The following is a 17,595-nucleotide window of genomic DNA, read 5'->3' on the forward strand; positions in this document are numbered from 1 at the left end:
ACGGATTCGCGGAGAGCGCCGAGAGCTCAGCATTGTATGTCGTTTTTTTCTTCTCCATGATACACGTTGTTTTGTTTTTCCTACAATTTCAATTACATTCAAACAAACCAGCTCGACTTAACGTTCCATTGTCGTACCTAAATGACCTTCTGATCATATCAAAAGAAAATTTTGTTAATGACTTCTAACCATGGATAGGTGTCCCATACTGCGCAACTCTTAACAGATGCGAGTGAGCGATAAGAGGGCCCAATGTAGAAACTAACCGACTAACAGAAATGAAGACCCGATTTAACGGCTGTGTAGGGATCCGACCCTGGCGCAAGGCGCCATTAGCAGTTGTTCGCGAGTACACTCCCAACCCAGGCGCTGCCCTGCTTTCGTTTTCAGGCGATCAACTCCGAAATCGCAAAGTGTAACTCAGTGTTGTGCATGGGCTGTATAAGTGGCAGACAACTTTAACCGAGCGTTTAAAGCGTTGCCCTTTGCCGCAGCAAACATATAAGGACTCGTCACCCCGGCGACACGCTGAGGTTGCGAGACCTAGTTAGCCGCAAATGGTTGCCTTGATCGTAAAGCTAATGTTGTTGGGTCGGTCACTCGTCGACCAATTTTCCTGTCGCAGGACTCCAGTCTCAAAGCTGCTGAACCAATAAGCGATGCAGAAGCAAGAAGTCAGTATACGCATGTTTATACACTGGGTCTTATTTTACGTGGCGGTGGCCGGTACGACAAGACGTGACCGCCACTAATCACAGGTCGTCAGCAGAAAGCAAATAAGGAATGTAAAAGATAGACTAGGGAGAGTCTTGTACGCCAAATAAAAAAAATACATGAAACAACAAAGATCTAGAAGTGAATCCTAGGGGGATGTAAAAGCGAGTCATTAATGTAGCAAACAACACACTGACACAAGCTTTTTCAGCTTTGGAAATCGCAGGCGGATCTTCAAACGTTTCGAAGGTTGAATCCCACCGCCGAGGCCACAAGAAAGACTCCAACCACACTGAAAATGTTCAGCGTCATACATTGCAGAGAGGAACTTTGACAATTGCACTTTATAGCAAAGGAAAAATGGCCGCCCAGACCTCGACAGACGGTCGTCTTTCCGCTCCAGGTGCCATTGCCCTGGCAGGTCCGGCTGTCGAAGCCATCTTCGCCGCTCGTCAGCTCATACTCGGGATCGCACGCGAGGAAGCACTCGCTCTCGTAGGAGGTGTCACACGGCCCTACCAGTCGGCCGTGCTCTGGAGCTTGGAGCGGAGGGCAGGTGACGGCTGCGAACAAAAGGACCGGCAGAGAGGCATCGCCGCATGCCGCCAGCGCTGCGTTTCTGTCATTTTAGTCCTCAGTACGAACAGCGCTACCGAGCGAAATTGCGTGACATGGCGAAATTTTGACGAGGACTTGCATTTCGCGGTAGAAATTATGTGAGAAAGTGTGGATGGCTACGAGACATAGACCTACAAAAATACACCATCAAAACGTATGTATGTATGTATGTATGTATGTATGTATGTATGTATGTATGTATGTATGTATGTATGTATGTATGTATGTATGTATGTATGTATGTATGTATGTATGTATGTATGTATGTATGTATGTATGTATGTATGTATGTATGTATGTATGTATGTATGTATTATTAGGCGTGGGTGAACATTAGAGTTTCGAACAGAAATCGATTACAAACTAACTATTCGGATTCGATGAGGAACTATTCGGTATTTTCGAATACTAAAACCAGCAACATAATTTCCCACAGACTACTGTTAAAATTTTATTCTTGTTCTCCTTCTGCTTGACAATGTATCGCAATTTATGAGAAGTAAGACGTCGCGAAATGTTTAAAAAAGAATGTAGAAAGAAAATGGTTATTTCAAGTCTTGATTTCTGTTTCGAGGCGGAAATTTACATCACGACTTCTGATATCTGTTTGTAATTTTTCCTTAGTGTTTAAGGTACTCAAGTCACTTGGCATTTTTCTAGTTTTTACACCACAACCACGTGATCTTAGCCTTGCAACGAGTCTTTTTACATATATTTACAGCACACAATTCCTTCAGCACCTTCTTCTTTCTCTTTTCTTTTTTTACAACTTATGATTGTTCTTCGGTACCAATTATTTATTCAGCATCTTTGTAAGCTCTGTTCTATACAGCAGCTGTTATTTCTTGGAAAACATCTTTGCAACACGGCTCTAGAAATGTTCAGAGCCTATGTGCACCGTTTTGTATTTGCAATTATTGATCTTGTATTTAAAACGAATTCTTTGTCCATGCTAGTTAGCTGCCTCTATTGGACTAGTAGATACAATCGTGGTACCTCGTTATAAAGGAACATTTATTCCTGCTGTAAGTACGTATTTGTCTGCGTTTGACCATTCAAGATTCGATTACATATTCGATGCTTGTTATCTGAATTTGATTCGCGTTCAATAAATGTAATATTCGCCCACCTATTATTATTGTTGCTATTATTGTTGTTATTATTATTGTTATCGTTGTTATTGTTATGCAGTATTGCTGTTATTGTTGTTATTATTGTTCTTATTATTATTATTATTATTATTATTATTATTATTATTATTATTATTGTTGTTGTTGTTATTATTATTATTATTATTATTATTATTATTGTTGTTGTTGTTGTTGTTGTTGTTGTTGTTGTTGTTGTTGTTGTTGTTGTTGTTGTTGTTGTTGTTGTTGTTGTTGTTGTTGTTGTTGTTGTTGTTGTTGTTGTTGTTGTTGTTGTTGTTGTTGTTGTTGTTGTTGTTGTTGTTGTTGTTGTTGTTAGGTTAGGTTCCTTTAGGTTAGGTAACAGTAAAAGAAAAGTTGTATATAAGCAGAAGGGAAGTAAGGAGCTAAGAAACAATAGAAAGACCGTCCATGCAGGCTAAAGATAAGCAATGAGAAATTCTAGAAAGCTCCAGTATGAACTCAACAGACCTGCAAGAACATTAAAAAAAAAAGAAAACACGCAAGTGCTGCTAATTACACAATATTGTAAAAATAAAAACTAAATCAAAAGTAGTAAATACGGTTTTGTCGCACACACACGCGCACAATCTACAAATGAGAAAGCAAATAAGTTTTTTGTAAGGGAGTTACAAAAGGGTGCGATGGGCATGATCGTGTCGAGAAGCACATTCACTTGCGCGTACCTGCGTACACACGTAGGAAGCAATCGAAGTGTCGACCACGTGTCGAATCTTGGCATACAAGAAGCAGTGATTGCAGAAGCCTTATGACGATGCTCGCGATACTTTCGTGAATGTCACCAACGACAAAACTAAAAGAACATATGTTCGACACAAAAAAAAATTAACCGATGAATAATGTTTTAGTTTCGTGGGTGTGCGCACTTTCTTGGATTGTAATGCCTCGAATCAGGCTAAATTTCAAGGAAATCGAGCCGCCTACTCACGGACACACGGCTTCCCGCTGGCTGGATCTCCCACGTAGCCAATTTTGCATCTGCAGTCCTTGAGCGAGCGGCTGCCCTCGTTTTTTATCTCGCTGTGATCTGGACAGCGCTGACAACTCTCCTCGTAGTAGGTCTCCTTGTAGGTGTTTGGTTTGCACGCTGCCTCGTAATAAAGAAAAAAATAATGCAGAGAAAACAACGATGTCATTAAATGGCTAGGCCGTAATTTGACACCCCTAACTTTCTAAGTATGCGACAGCCTTTTCATATTGCGATGTTTTGACAGCTGCGAGTTCAGGCTTTGGCACTGCGCTGTGCGCGTTTGAGGCTCAACGAGGAGCTCTAGCCTTGATGAGGAGCGTGCTATGCTGAAAAAGAAATTACTTTCTTGAAAGTTAAAAATGGTGTTAAGCTGTCCATAACTCACACCATTACGCCCTCGCAAACATATTGGGGTTTGTCTGTTTAGACACTTTTTGTTGCTTAAGTTAATCAACCGCCTCTCAGGGGCTAACAGGGTGTCAATGTCATTGCATGTCATCATATGCTGTGAAAACTTCCTGCTGGCTCAGTAAATTTCACTGAACTGGAGGAATAGCTTAATGCAGCTGAATGTGTATCGAATGGCTTTCTAAAATTCTAAGCAACTTTGTGGCTCAAATCTACGTCAATCGTGACAGGATAGGGGACGGACGATATGAAGATGTGTCCGTGTTGTAACACGAAGAGAAGATGAATTCATGGCATCGATTTGACAGGTTCCCTTGCCAGTAAGAATTGGAACACACCCAGGGGTATACAGGCGAGTGTTTATCGAAATCCCATCTGGCTGGAAACTTCCATGAAGAAAACAGACCAGATGTTACTGAGTCAGCTGAAAAAATTACTAAGAACGGGATTTTGCTTGAACGAGGCTTAAACAATGATCCCGTGTGGAGGTCAGAACTCAGTGGATTTTGGAATTTCTTCACCTCAGCCGGTCGCTTTTCTGTTTTCTCTACAACACTCAATACAGCCGACTGGGTATGTATACAGGTTGTCCCACATAACTTGAGTCAAAAAATTCAAAATGAAAGGCACTCCGGACGCGAGTTGAACCGAATGCATAATGTTGGCACTCGCGAAGAGTTACTCAGGCTATTCTTTACTTTCCCCTTAACGGACGGATTAGTTACTTTAATAAATAAATTGTTTAAGTATTCGTTGCAAATCCCAAGTGTGATAATCAAAGTTGTACAGCGCTTTCAGAAACTTCGCAATAAATTGTTTCCAACGTGGTATATCTCACGTGGTCTTTTATTCCGCGTTCCCAAGAAAGCTCGCAAAATATGAAAAATGCCTCGTGACTAGGCGATTACCCACTGTTACTGCGCCGCTTTGAAGCGTGCGATGGATCAACAAAGTCGGCTGCAGTGAGACTGGCCAGCGACAGGGCGTTATGTCTGAGGCAGCTATCTGGGCGTGCGGCTTTTATCGCATGACGGCGCAAATACGTGCTGCTAGCCGAGCAGTGCCGAAGCGATAAAGCGTCTAAGGAGACGAAAGAGAAAAAGAACATAGCTTTATTTTTTTTATGCTTGAAATGGGGCAAGAGCTGGCAGCCTGTCAACGGAGTGTAATGGGGTTGGGCGGGGAGGCGGCGTTAGGTGCGCAATGATGTTCCAGTGACCTTCAATCCAAAACGCGCCTTTTGATTATAATGCGGGTTCGAAGAGGTCACCCTCAGCTACAATGCACATTTGGAATCGCATAGGCACATTTTCCGAAGCGTTCTTGCTCATGGTATCAAGGATGGAGCTGCAGACTTGCCTTTACTCTTTCAGGTTCTCTGATGTTGTTTTTGGTGTCCGATACACTTGATCCTTGGCGTAGCCCTAGAGAGAAAAAATTGAGGGGAGTTAAATCTGCCGACCGTGCCGGCCAAGCAATGGGCCCAGTTCCATCCAGTCGACTGCTGCGGGAATACTTCATGCAGCCATTTGCAAGCTTTGCTGCTGCTGTGCGCGGGAGTACCATCATGCTGGTACCAAATATCAATCCTCAAGCGCCTCAAGCGCCTCAAATCCTCAAGCGCCTCATCAAGGATGTCGTTGACGTATATTTCGCCTGTAAGCGTGTTATTAAAAACACAGGGTCAATGATAGTGCCACCGTAAATTCCGCACCGTCAACCGACCACTGATATTGGTGATGTGTGTTCAAAACCCAGTGAGGGTTTTCATCGCTGGAATAGTGAGCGTTGGGGATGTTCACTTGGGCATTGCGTGAAAAGGCAGCTTCATCGGTCCTCAGTATTTTATTGACAAAGCCTGGGTCCTCTTCCGTCTTGGTTATATTCCGATTTGCAAAGTCCTTTCGATTTTGGAAATCGCGGAGCTCCAAGATCTCGTGCAGCTGCACGGGGTACTGATGAAGTTGCCTCTTCTTATGTACGCTCCACACTGAAGAGTTTGCCACTCCAGCCTCAGCACCCTCACTACAAACCCTTGCATGTGGGTCTGACGAAAACTGACAGAATTTGCGTATTCACGTTCTCGCCCAGGATTGAAGATTTATGTCGCTTCTTCGAAAAAGTCCCAGTCTGTCTCAGCGTTTCATATGCACCCACGATCGTCATTGAGCTCGGACGCGTACCTGGACGCCAGCGTTGAAATAGCTCCGCTGCGCGCCTTCTATGTTCACTTGACGCACCTAGAGCCAAAACCCTATCCGCATCTTTCCTCATTGGACTAAGCCATATCTGTTGCTCAACGTTGGTCACAGCCAAATAGCGTTGCCGTGGAGAACACGCCGGGATACGGGTGCCTGAGGAGCACTGCATATATTGCAGTTCACTGGGCTTGGTTCAAACGAGGCACATAAGGGAAGATCTACATCCGGTAAACTGGAAGAGCCTGCGGGCGCACTCTCTCTCAGGGTCTGACGCGCCGGTCACGGTGCACAAGTGTGAAGCCAGACGCGGCCACCCGATACTGCGACCACGAAGCGTTGCATCCATGCTGGGTGCGAGATCAAAAAAGAACGCGTAGTAGCCAGTAAGTGTGAAAAGGAGAGCAGACGGGGACAGTGAGAAAAAAGTCATCGTCTGAAGAAGACGTGCGTAGCCTTCATTGAATATAGCCAAGTTTTTTGTTACCATTAGTTAGGTTTGTCCGGGTGTGGTCTATCTACTGTTATTCGAGCCCTAAGGATTAAAATTGTTGCATCATCGTTCAATTCGAAAATTACTACTAGGCCACTTGTGTGCAAAGGCAAAATTGTAGCAGCCGTCATCGCCTTCCATCGCTCCCACGCGCTTCGCCCTTTACGTCTTTCAAGCAGAATCAAAATGCTGTTTTCGTCTTTTTTTTCGTGGCCTAAGACGCACGTATTTGCACCGTCATGCGATAAGAGCCGCACGCCGAGATACGTACACCAGGCATAACGCCCTGTCGCAGGAGAGGCTCGCTGCAGCCGGGCTTCTTCATCCACAGCACGATTGAGAGGAGCATAATAACAGTGCGCGAGTGCCCGGTCACCTGGTATTTTTTTTATATTTGGCGTGCTTTCTTTAGAACGCGCAAAAGGACCACGTGAGACACATCGCGTTGGGAACAATTTATTGAGAGTTTCCCAAGGTGCTCTGCAACTTTGGGTATGACACTTGAGGTCTGCAGCCATTAGTTAAAAATTTGATTTATTAAACATAACTAATCCGTTAGCTAAGCGGAAAATAAAAGAAGATAGCCTGATTAACTACATAGAACATTGCCAACATTATGCATTCGGTTCAACTCGCGTCCGGAGCGCCTTTCATTATCAGAAGTTTGGCTCAAATGATGTGGGACAACCTGTGTGTCTATATAGGCAGCAACATTTTGACCAGTCACCTTTACGTATATGATTCAACAGCAGCCAAACATCAACAACTCACGCGTGCATTCGCCATGAAGGCCGTCCCCGTAGAACCCCGGTCCACAGAGACAGCCGCTCGCTCCCGTGGAGAGGTCGCAGCCGCAGACGGCGTTCCTTCTGCAGCAACCCGGGTCGTCCTGCTGTCCGCGGTACGGGCTGTTGCAGAGGTGGTCGCAGTTCCGCGGGCTCTCCGACGCTCGCCACTGGTCTCTCGCGCCATCTGCATAGAGGCCACCTCGATAGCCCTTGTACGTATTACGTGGGATAGCGTCGCTTCAGAATCGTATTGCGGCAGCAATGATATCTGACACTCCAGACGCATTTCTGCCGTTGGCGTCGCCGTGAGGTTCCGTATAAACTCCAATGACGATAAAATCGTCGCCACGTGCCGTGTGGTCTACGTGCGGGGCTACGTACAGGGCTCAGTCTTAGGGCCACTTTTGTTTTTACTTTATATAAATGATATCTCTGTTGGTATTTCTTCATGTATACGGTTGTTTGCCGACGATTGTGTTGTTTATAGGAAAATTAAGAGTGAACAAGATGCTGCCATGTTACAATCTGACTTAGAATGTATTAATACTTGGTGTTCCACTTGGAAGATGAATTTGAATTTAAAAAAGTGTGTTCATGTATCTTTTACAAGAAAGAAGAAACGTATTGTAAATCTTTACCAGATAAATAATACCCTGATAAAAAACGAACCTATATACAAGTATCTAGGTGTGACGCTATCATCCGACTGCTCATGGTCTGCTCATGTGGATGACGTCATTGTAAAAGCTGGTAGGGCACTCAATTTTATTCAGAGGAACTTGAAATGTTCACAGCCGAACCTGAAGAAAACTGCTTACCTAACATGTGTTAGACCAATCTTGGAATACGCCTGTGCCGTCTGGGACCCCGCGCAAAAGAACTTGATTGATAAGCTGGAAAAAATTCAAAACCGAGCTGCTAGGTTCGTCCTGGGGCGGTATGGGCGGAGAGAAAGTTGTACTAAAATGAAACTTGAATTGAATTGGGAACTGCTTTCTTCTAGACGGAAAAAGTTGAGACTGAAGTTTTTATACCTCATATTTAATAATAAGACTGGAATTAGTAGTAAAAGCTACTTGAAAGAACCACATTATCTTTCTAGGCGTAATGACCATTCACTTAAAATCCGCGAATACCGTGCCAGGACGTTCTTGTTTGCGGATTCCTTTTTTGTCAGAACTATTGTGGAGTCGAATCAGCTGTGTGAAGAGCAAGTGTGCTGTACGAATGAATATTTGTTTTTTTCCCTGCTGTAACCCCCCTGCTATAACGCCTTCGGGCAATGCGGGGTAATTCTTGAATAAAGAATAAAGAATAAAAAAAAAGCGTAGGAGAGTGACCCGGCGATCGCGGCTAAATCACTTTATTTTTATTTATTGCCTGTTTTGTATTACTATATGAAACAACAAATGACATTTGAGAAAACAACATAAATTAGCAAGTTTTCAGCATCAAATGTCAGCCTTACAGGTCTAGATATTTTAGAATTCTTCGAGCGCGGTCAAGGGCTCCACCCTCGACAGCCGTGCAGGTACACAGTCTTGTGCATTCTGAATTTCTATAAATCTCGTCATGCATTCTCGAAAAAGCATTCGTGCAGGCTGAGCATGCGGATCGCTGTGATACCCCGCCATACGGGCGCACCATAGACAGTGAAGGCCAACAAGCACAATAAGGTCAAACGGCAGTCCATCATCGTTTTCTATAGATAAATATCCAATACCCTGTGGATCTAAAGTCTTTTTTGATAGTCCTCTCGCGCACGCCGATGAGGGAAGGGAGGAGGAAGGGCGCCGTTATCCGCCGCACGAAAACACGCGGACCGAGGGTAGGGAGAAAGGGGGCGGCGCGTTCTACTCCGGGCCTCGGTATCTTGAAAGCCATCTGCGAAGATGACTAAGTCCGGCCCCGCGCAGTGTTTTCGCGGCTTAGATCGCGTTGATGCCCAGACGCAGCGCGAAGGTCACTTCCCTCGCTGCTGCTGCTGTGCTTTCTCGTTCCAGCGTTTAGAGAGCGAGCCTCTGCGGTTATCGAGTGAGATGTGTCCATGTTCGATTGTGCGCGCGTTACGCCACGTTTGTTAATTTTGTTAGTATGCCTATGTTTACAAGTTTATACCGCCGATCAAACTACTCTCCTTACATCGTATGGCTAGCGGCCTACTAATTTGCCATCGCAATTGATTCTTCGCCTTTCTGGCGAACTGAGACTTTTTTGTAAGGCCGGTAATGCGTACAAAGGACATGGTCACCACGGTGCACTCTATGGACGCCACACTGTGCACACTCCCATTCAGCCTCGCGTGCTTTCGAGGTGATAGCCGTTCTACAGTGATAACTTGCCTCTTCCTGCTTGAACCAAAGCGCGACGTTGGACGTAGCCGATATAACAGGCTGGCTAATAAAGGACAAAGATGTCTAACTCCACTTATTGTTCGCACGAGATGAGCTAACTGCCTCAAACGCTTTTGCAACACAACATTTCCACATTTTCCGTGCGTCGGTGCTGCGAGTAGCCGTTATTGCGAATCCGCCACGTGCGCTGCAAGTTTGAGCTCGGCAAGTGGCGCCATCTACGGCGTGCGGCGGCGCCGAGTGTGTGTCATAAACAACACCTGCCTGCTTTTCTAAGTGTTTTTTAAGCCTTTTCACAAAGCTCTCTTTTCAACAGTAACCAGCTCTTCCCTCCTGTTTGGACGCTTTGTTTGCTAATTTATCGGATCCCCATGAGCGGCTGCTATTGGCCAACGGCCAACGTCAATCAAGAAGGGTGTCTGTATCAGCGCGCTTCTTAATTCCTACTGTCACTGCCTATAGGTATTCATGAAGTTTAAAAACAATTATGGGGTGTTACGTGCCAAAACCACTTTCTGATTATGAGGCACGCCGTAGTGAGGAACTCCGGAAATTTCGAACAATTGTGGTTCTTTAACGTGCACCTAAATCTAAGTAGACGGGTGTTTTCGCATTTCTCCCTTATAGAAATGCGGCCGCCATGGCCGGGATTCGATCCCGCGACCTTGTGCTCAGCAGCCCAACACCATAGCCACTAAGCAACCAGGGCGGGTAATGAAGTTTTATAAACAGGCGGAAGTGAGCGAAGATCTGCTTTCGAATTTGGATAATAATTACGCACTTCCTGAAAAAGCCGGCCGACTGTCGTCTGCTCACGCTCGGCCGCGACCACTCGGGTAGAAATTAAACTTTGGCCAAGTGCTAATCGGTGTCGTAGTCGGAGGGTCTCGCTGATTTCGACTAGTTTTGAACGCTCAACTAGCCTCGAACCACCGCGAAACTTAACGTCAGAACACGCACGCCTGCCAGCGCGCACTTGCTCCTGGCCGCTCCTGATTAGACGTCTTGGCCGCCCAATCGGCAGCGCTTCAAAAAATGCGCAAGTTGGATGTGGCTACTATCGGTCAGTCAAGCCGGTGAAGGACAAAGCCAGTGCGCAGCACGTAGCACGGTCAGGCGAGCATATGGACGGGAGCGTGCACTCAGGCCCCTTTCGTGGATAAAGCAAACGCTGCGCGTACGCACTACAATTGCCACTTCAGTTGCTCTCTGTAGCTGTGGTCTGGTTCGTAGCGTAGATACCGCGGCCGTAGCGGGGTGACGCGACGAGTCCACTGGCTAAGCTTGTTGCGGCTCGCTGAGGGCAACCGCGTTTGGCTAGTTCACACGTCGTAGGCGCCAAAAACGCGAGTAGTGGCGTCTACGCTAACATCCAAAATCAAGTTGCAACTACGCGCCACGGTCACTTGCAGGAGGCGCTCTGTTGTGGTCATGCTGAAAAAAGTGTGGCGCGACATAGGTTGCACGTGCGTGCTCCCTTCGTGGCAGATGTATATTGGGCAGTTGCTTTTATGCTTCTAGATTATGAAATAAATTTACGCGTTACAGGCATAAATGTTCATTAATTTATTTGCGATATGTAGGTTCACGCTAACCGACGGCCCTATGTGTGGATAGTGCGCGCCGGCGGCTTGTTAATGTATGAGCAATGAAAATGCTTATACGCTTATTGTTTCGTTCGGTCATGTATTCAGTTAAAATAGCTTACAGGCCCATTGAAGGGCCTTGAGTAAAGGGGGATAATAATTTACAAAAGGAGAAAAATGGAACAAATACAAGAATCACAAATGCACACACAAAACTAAAAGCAAAGGTCAAATACAATGGAGCATTATTGTGCACCCTTATTAGATCAGCACACAAAGGTGCTGGCGAAATGTTTCCCTATTTCATATGGATTCCATGTGGTCCGAAATATCGTTCTAATGTGAAATGAACGAAAAGCAAAGCAGATGCTTAAATTTGCAGTAGAAACGTCTACATTTGAACGTGCATTGTTACAAAAACAAGCGTATTGTGAAGACGTCGTCAAGCTCATCGTCTAGGATGAAGCGGTAGAGGGTGTGACTTATTGCTGTAAACGTACGTGTGGCAAAGACATACAAGATTAAGAGGTTGGTGACTTCGCCTTCAGTGAAATCTTTTCATTTATATGGATAACAGTGGGAGGTAAAACTGGTCGTATTACGTGAGATAAATCTAACTGCTCTATTCTGAGCAGCTTCCAGTATGAGGCTAAGGTAACCTTGACAGAAAATATGTGGATAAAACAAATTCTTTTTTCCTGATCAACTTTCATTAAGGAGAAATTTCTTGTCAATATGACGTTATGTGAGCTAAGCTACCATATGATATATAATATATATTATTATGTACGTTATCAATGAATAACAGATATAAATTTCTTTATATCTGGAGGCGAGAAGGTTGATCGGTTAATTAAGTCATTCTTCGATTGAAGATAAGTGCTTAGATTTGTGCTCCCCGGTTTCCAGCGGCAAACAGGCATAAAGAAAGTTGGCAAAGTCGGGCTTCTTATATGCCGAAGCAGCTTTTAAAAAATTCGGAGACTTACCCAGATCAAACCTCCTCCGGAAGTCGACGACGTCGTCGCACTCGAAGAGGTGGCGCTCGGACGATGCCAGCCCTACGAGAACTCGATTAATGATGCTTTTTCCGATGGCGAACACGAATATCTCGACGTTTGCATTCTTGAGCTTATTCGCCTCTATCAATGGATCCGGCCCCACCGTCGGCATGCCGTCTGTCACCAGCACGAGAACCTGTAACAAATTATAATCGCAGACGGGCGCAGGCGTGCCAACACATATACGGGCAGCGAGGGTACCACATGCGTTTCGTTATGACAGGTGTGCTTAAGTAAACTTCGCCTCAAAGTAATAGCGCAGTGTGCCGAATCATGCACAATGTATTGCGGTCAAGCATACTTATAGAAAAAAGAATGAACGGCCTATACAGCCAAGTTTGCTATGCGAAGCAAGACGCAAGCTGACGCCCTTTGTGAGTGGGATTTCTTAGTTCCTCTAGGTAATACTGTGCGAATACGTTTGCAAGTGCCACATTCCACTTTATCTCAAAAGAAGCTGGAACATGTTTATGAGTGCGTTTCACCGGTGAGAAGAGGAGAGCACAAGCCAGCAGCCACATCCCTTTTTCTGTTTCCATCGATACGATACGCCTGCTTTTATTTGAACCGCATGAGACGACCTACCGGTCTGGATATTGCCTCTCCAGGCCGCAACAATGCGATTTCACTTTCCTGGCGCGTACCCGTCATTTACATAAAATGATTGGTTAGAAACGTGATGCACCCCGTCACGATGGCATTCGCGTAAAGGCGACGAGTTTCTCACTTTGGTTTTCACCATAACATTGTAAAGTGTTAGAGAAGTGAACCTTCATTACTTCATTTAGAGATCGGCTGAACGTTTGTAAGTGGTTCAAAGAATGTATGGGTTTCTAAGTGCAATAATTATGGACGGCGTGTTGTAGGGTTGGGAGGCACAAACTGATTTGCTACGGGTAAGGTCATGAGATGGCAAGCATGGGCAAGGGAAGCCTGAAGTGGACGAAAGCAATGCCATGAACAGTGAAGCACTGTCTAAGCCAATTTCTAATCATTTTCGTCCATATTTTTTCAAAGACAAAGACCTGTGGACGGGAAACAAGGACAAGAAAACGGCGATAACTGCAAGAAGGTTGCGCAGAACCGCGAAAGTCAGCGAACACAACGTTAGACAATGCTGGATCATTTTGTAGATTGTTAGACCTGACCAGCGTTGGCGTTGTATGAGTAAGGTCGTCCAGTTTTTCGCTATTAGAATTTTTTTATATGCTTTCATCGTTGCTACGGCCAGCGGACGGGAAACAGAGATAAAGCAAACCCTGAGTCGACGCCCATATTATTTGAAATAGTGAAGCGTTTATTTAGTCGAGTTCTACCTTTGTTTGCAGGCTTTCCCTGCGAGGACGGCCCAGGGAAAATAAAGAAAAACAAAAATAAAGAAAACGCTAAGATAGCCAAAACAATCTTGCAGTTCTCAATTATTGAGTTCACGCGCTTTGTGCTTTATTCACCAAGTTGCCGTCCGCTGAAGGCAAACCGTAGGATAATGAACCGGTTTCGCTCGGCTTCCACTTACGTTAACGTGAATTTCGAAACCTGATGATGTTTATGCTTCAGCCTCGTCGAGTAGGTTCACGGGCCAGAGCCGTGTTTATAAAGCAGTTCCTCTACGAATGCCGTTGTGGTGACCGGCAATCGAAAACGTGAACTCTCATTCAGCGGCTAAACGGCTCAGTTGCTCAGCCACTGCGGCAGGCTTTCGATATGTAACAGCTAGTTCCATCAGCGCGCGTTTAGCGAATGGGGGAACGCCTACCGACAAATACGTCTGCAGCATTCCTGCGAGCTGTCTGAAGATTGCATACGTAGTGACCGATACCGTTACCGTAGTCTCGCAGCCAGCTGGCTGCTGCGTGTCAGAAGAATACACGAACGAGGATAACATAATCTGAGGGGCGCGATTGCATTTCCTTAGAGCGCAGCTCTCAGGCACCCGTTCCTGCAGCAAACGTCAGCGTTGTCCTTCGTAACCAAGCGAACACGGCGAATAGTGAAATCAAACGAGGAGCGCAGCAGAAGATGAAAGACGGCGACAGTGAAGCAACCGCGAGGAGGAGGGTGTTGCAGAACCATGAGGCACAAAACGGAGGAGGGTATGGCGAAAGCGAAGGAAGAAAAGTGTAGGGCCGCGCAAGACCGGCTTTGCGGCGACGATTGATACGAGATGGCGCCAGAGTGGCACGCGTCGTCTGTACAGAAAGAAAGCGCGCATGAGCGGAGGTCTGACTGCGGCTGCTGCTCTGAATCACGCCCACGCGTCACCCACACGCCGCCTCTCGCGATCTCCCGATTAGCGAGGCGGTCGCGGCGCATTTAGTTCCGTTTGCAACGTGCCATAACGAGACAGGTGGTCCGCACCAGGCAATATCTCGCGAAATGGAAACAGGTGCACAGCCGTGGTCAAATTTCGCATTAGGGAGCATGGTAATTGTCGATATTTTTTTACTCCACACCACTTGAAGAAGAAAGAAAATTATAATAGTTTAGGCGTAAGGGGAATTCAATATTGTGTTATTGTTGTTCCATGTTATTCTTATGTTGTTAGAAAAACAAATGCAAAGAAAATGGGTGAAAATATCTTTTGTTTTTTTTTTGCCGCAGGTGTGATCTGAACCACTTTCTTCGGCACTACGCGTGTGGTTGTTTAACAATACAGCTAGTGCGGCGCGAATCCTGGCGTCCATTTGCTTGGGTATTTGTGTTTAAGATTAGCCGCGGGCGTGTTAGCCAGCGCCTCTCGCGGTCTTGAAGGCGAATAAGTACCGGGATGAATACGTGAAGGGTACGCCGTCCGACACCTTCCGCGTGGTTGCCGGTGCTTTTTTTCAGGCTCCAGCAGGTGGCTAAAGTGCATGCTGGGTCACTCACCTTGTGCGCATGCTGACGGCTGTTTCTGAATATTTTGCGAACCTTGCGGAGACCGGCGCCCGTGTTGGTGCCGTGATAGTCAGAGTTCTTGATTGCCTGTTGCTTGAGTATCGACAGTTGGCACTTGTTGCCGGGCTCTTTGAGGAAGTCGGCATGCACAACTGAAAATAAAAATATACATTAGGGTGAACGGAACTGTGAGGAGGGACAGAAGGCGCAGTAACTTTAATGGTGGAAAACAATGCATTTGCTAAGACCTTCCTAGAGAGAGAAAAAAAAAATACGTATGCCCCGTATCCAATAATGCCGAACGAGCACATGGCGCTCCCATATAAAGACTATGTGTTTCCATACTTCAAAAGGAGGACGTCCCATGTGAGCATTATTGGGTTCTCGTAGATAAACCCATCTGTTCGCATATATCATATGAGGTATACGGGGCGTAATGAGAATATAAGAGCCATTATATGGCAGCCGTTATGTTAATTTGGAATTATTCAAGGTATCAATTTCTTCACTTTATTGCCGATAAGCTCGCTAAATTACGACATCCACATTAGAATCAAATACGAGACAAAAAGCGCAATAGGTGGTGTCCAAGTTCCACCCTGCTGTCTGTAATTCTGCTTTCTTATTTCGAATGCCCTGTTTGCCCGTACGGTGGGGGCCAGAAGATGCTGCAGGCGCCTATGTTTGCGATCATTCAACCCTACCTAGAGCTGGTGGCCAAATCGCGCCTTTATCGAATTCGAATATATATATATATATATATATATATATTGCAAAGTGAGAACAGACTACGACTTCTCACTCTTGATATGAACATCTCGGGAGTAGACAATCAAAGGTGCAGCAATTCTTTTCAAGTACGAAGATTAGGGTGCATGTTAGAAGCGAAGGTGCTCCAGAAGGAAGTAAATAGGCTAAAAAAGACAACTAAAGATAAAATTAGCAGTTTCAACACCAGCATCAAAGTTTTAGCCGCTAGCACAATAACTATAATAAGATACCCGCCGGTAATTAGGGTAATGAACCACCGCAGTTAATTACACAATTCAATAGCAAAGTGACCGCTTTTATTATGGAGCTGTTGCGGTAACTTTCCGCCTGGCTTCTTCACTGACTGAGTGAGGAGGTAGTTCACTCATTCACTGACTGAATGAGGTTTTCGTTGTTCCCCCAGTAATTCTTCGTTTGTGCAGAATACTGGCGGTGGAAGGCAACGCTATTGGAAGGCATTCACAAACAAAGTATAGTGCTTCACGTACAAAAAAAAAGACATGCGTATGGGCCAAGTAATTGGATGTAGCAATGAGTATCATAATATTATGTCACAGAATGTAACGTAAAAATACGTGGAAGGTGGCTCACACCTTGCTTCTCTTAGCACCTAAGGAGCGGATCGACGCGTTTCCGCGTCCAGCAGCCAAATCACGCGGCCTGCGCTCGCGGCCTAAATTACGCAAATATTATACGTGTTTCCGCGTAAACTTACGTCCACAGGATGCCGTTGTAATGCGTGAAATATACTGCAGAAAAAAGCGTCGCACATGAGAAACAACCACGTTGGGAAACGCCCGGAGTGGGACTTGCCTGACCTCACTACTTGAATATAGCTTCCGCAACGCTACCTGCTAAGTATCGAACCGAGTCCAGAGACCTGCGCTCCCAGCAAGTGCCTCCCTTAAAATCAACGAAAATAAATTGGGGTTTGCTTTTAATTTGTTCTGGAACGCTTTACCGAAAGATCAAAATTTTATGAACCGGATCGTTCATGCACTGCAACAGTTGCCGCTGTTACTTGCCTTGTATGCGAACAAAATGACGTGAATTTGCCTTTGACTAGAATTCCACATCACACGCACCAGCGAATATTGGATAGTAATATCAAATGCCCTTCGTTGTTGTACTTCAGCTGCCAGAAGTGCAGAAGCGCCAAGTTTTTAAAATCATTCACGGCGAGGGACCCATGCAAAGCCAAATGTGCACTTTTTACTCGTTAAACTAGGCAAGTAACATTACCAGGTGTCATACGGAACGATCTGGACCAGAAAACACGATCTTGCAGCGATACTTAAAGCGACCCCGTAACAATTTAGAAAATTATGGGCAAATGTACTGCGCCGTTAGTGTAGGTCCTTCTGGTCATTAGGTGACACATTTGGTCGCTCCAGTCGTAGCGTCAACTCCACTATAAGGTTTTAAAAATGTCTCTCGCTACTGATCGCAACGCCGCCGCTTCCCTGAGTTCTTTAGCGCCCCGTTGCCTGCGATAGCGGGTGTGCGTGACGTAAGTTGGACGAGCGATTCGATTGGCTAACCGCGTTGCGTCATCGGTAATGCTTGAAACACGGCGCTACTATACGCC

At 45.5% G+C, this 17,595-nt stretch overlaps 1 protein-coding gene across 1 annotated transcript in view; it reads right to left on the reverse strand.

The window, feature by feature from the left end:
- The window catches only part of LOC142587869 (sushi, von Willebrand factor type A, EGF and pentraxin domain-containing protein 1-like), a 63,729-nt gene that overhangs the window by 31,769 nt on the left and 14,365 nt on the right, over positions 1 to 17,595 (reverse strand). The window contains exons 3-7 of the mRNA XM_075699189.1: positions 15,228 to 15,388; positions 12,288 to 12,495; positions 7,342 to 7,542; positions 3,430 to 3,588; positions 1,089 to 1,277 (exon numbers count right to left, since the gene is read on the reverse strand). Coding sequence (XP_075555304.1) covers positions 1,089 to 1,277; positions 3,430 to 3,588; positions 7,342 to 7,542; positions 12,288 to 12,495; positions 15,228 to 15,388 — 918 coding nt within the window. The remainder of the gene's footprint in view (positions 1 to 1,088; positions 1,278 to 3,429; positions 3,589 to 7,341; positions 7,543 to 12,287; positions 12,496 to 15,227; positions 15,389 to 17,595) is intronic.

This window comes from Dermacentor variabilis, chromosome 7 (assembly GCF_050947875.1).
Source record: "Dermacentor variabilis isolate Ectoservices chromosome 7, ASM5094787v1, whole genome shotgun sequence".
Taxonomy (NCBI): domain Eukaryota; kingdom Metazoa; phylum Arthropoda; class Arachnida; order Ixodida; family Ixodidae; genus Dermacentor; species Dermacentor variabilis.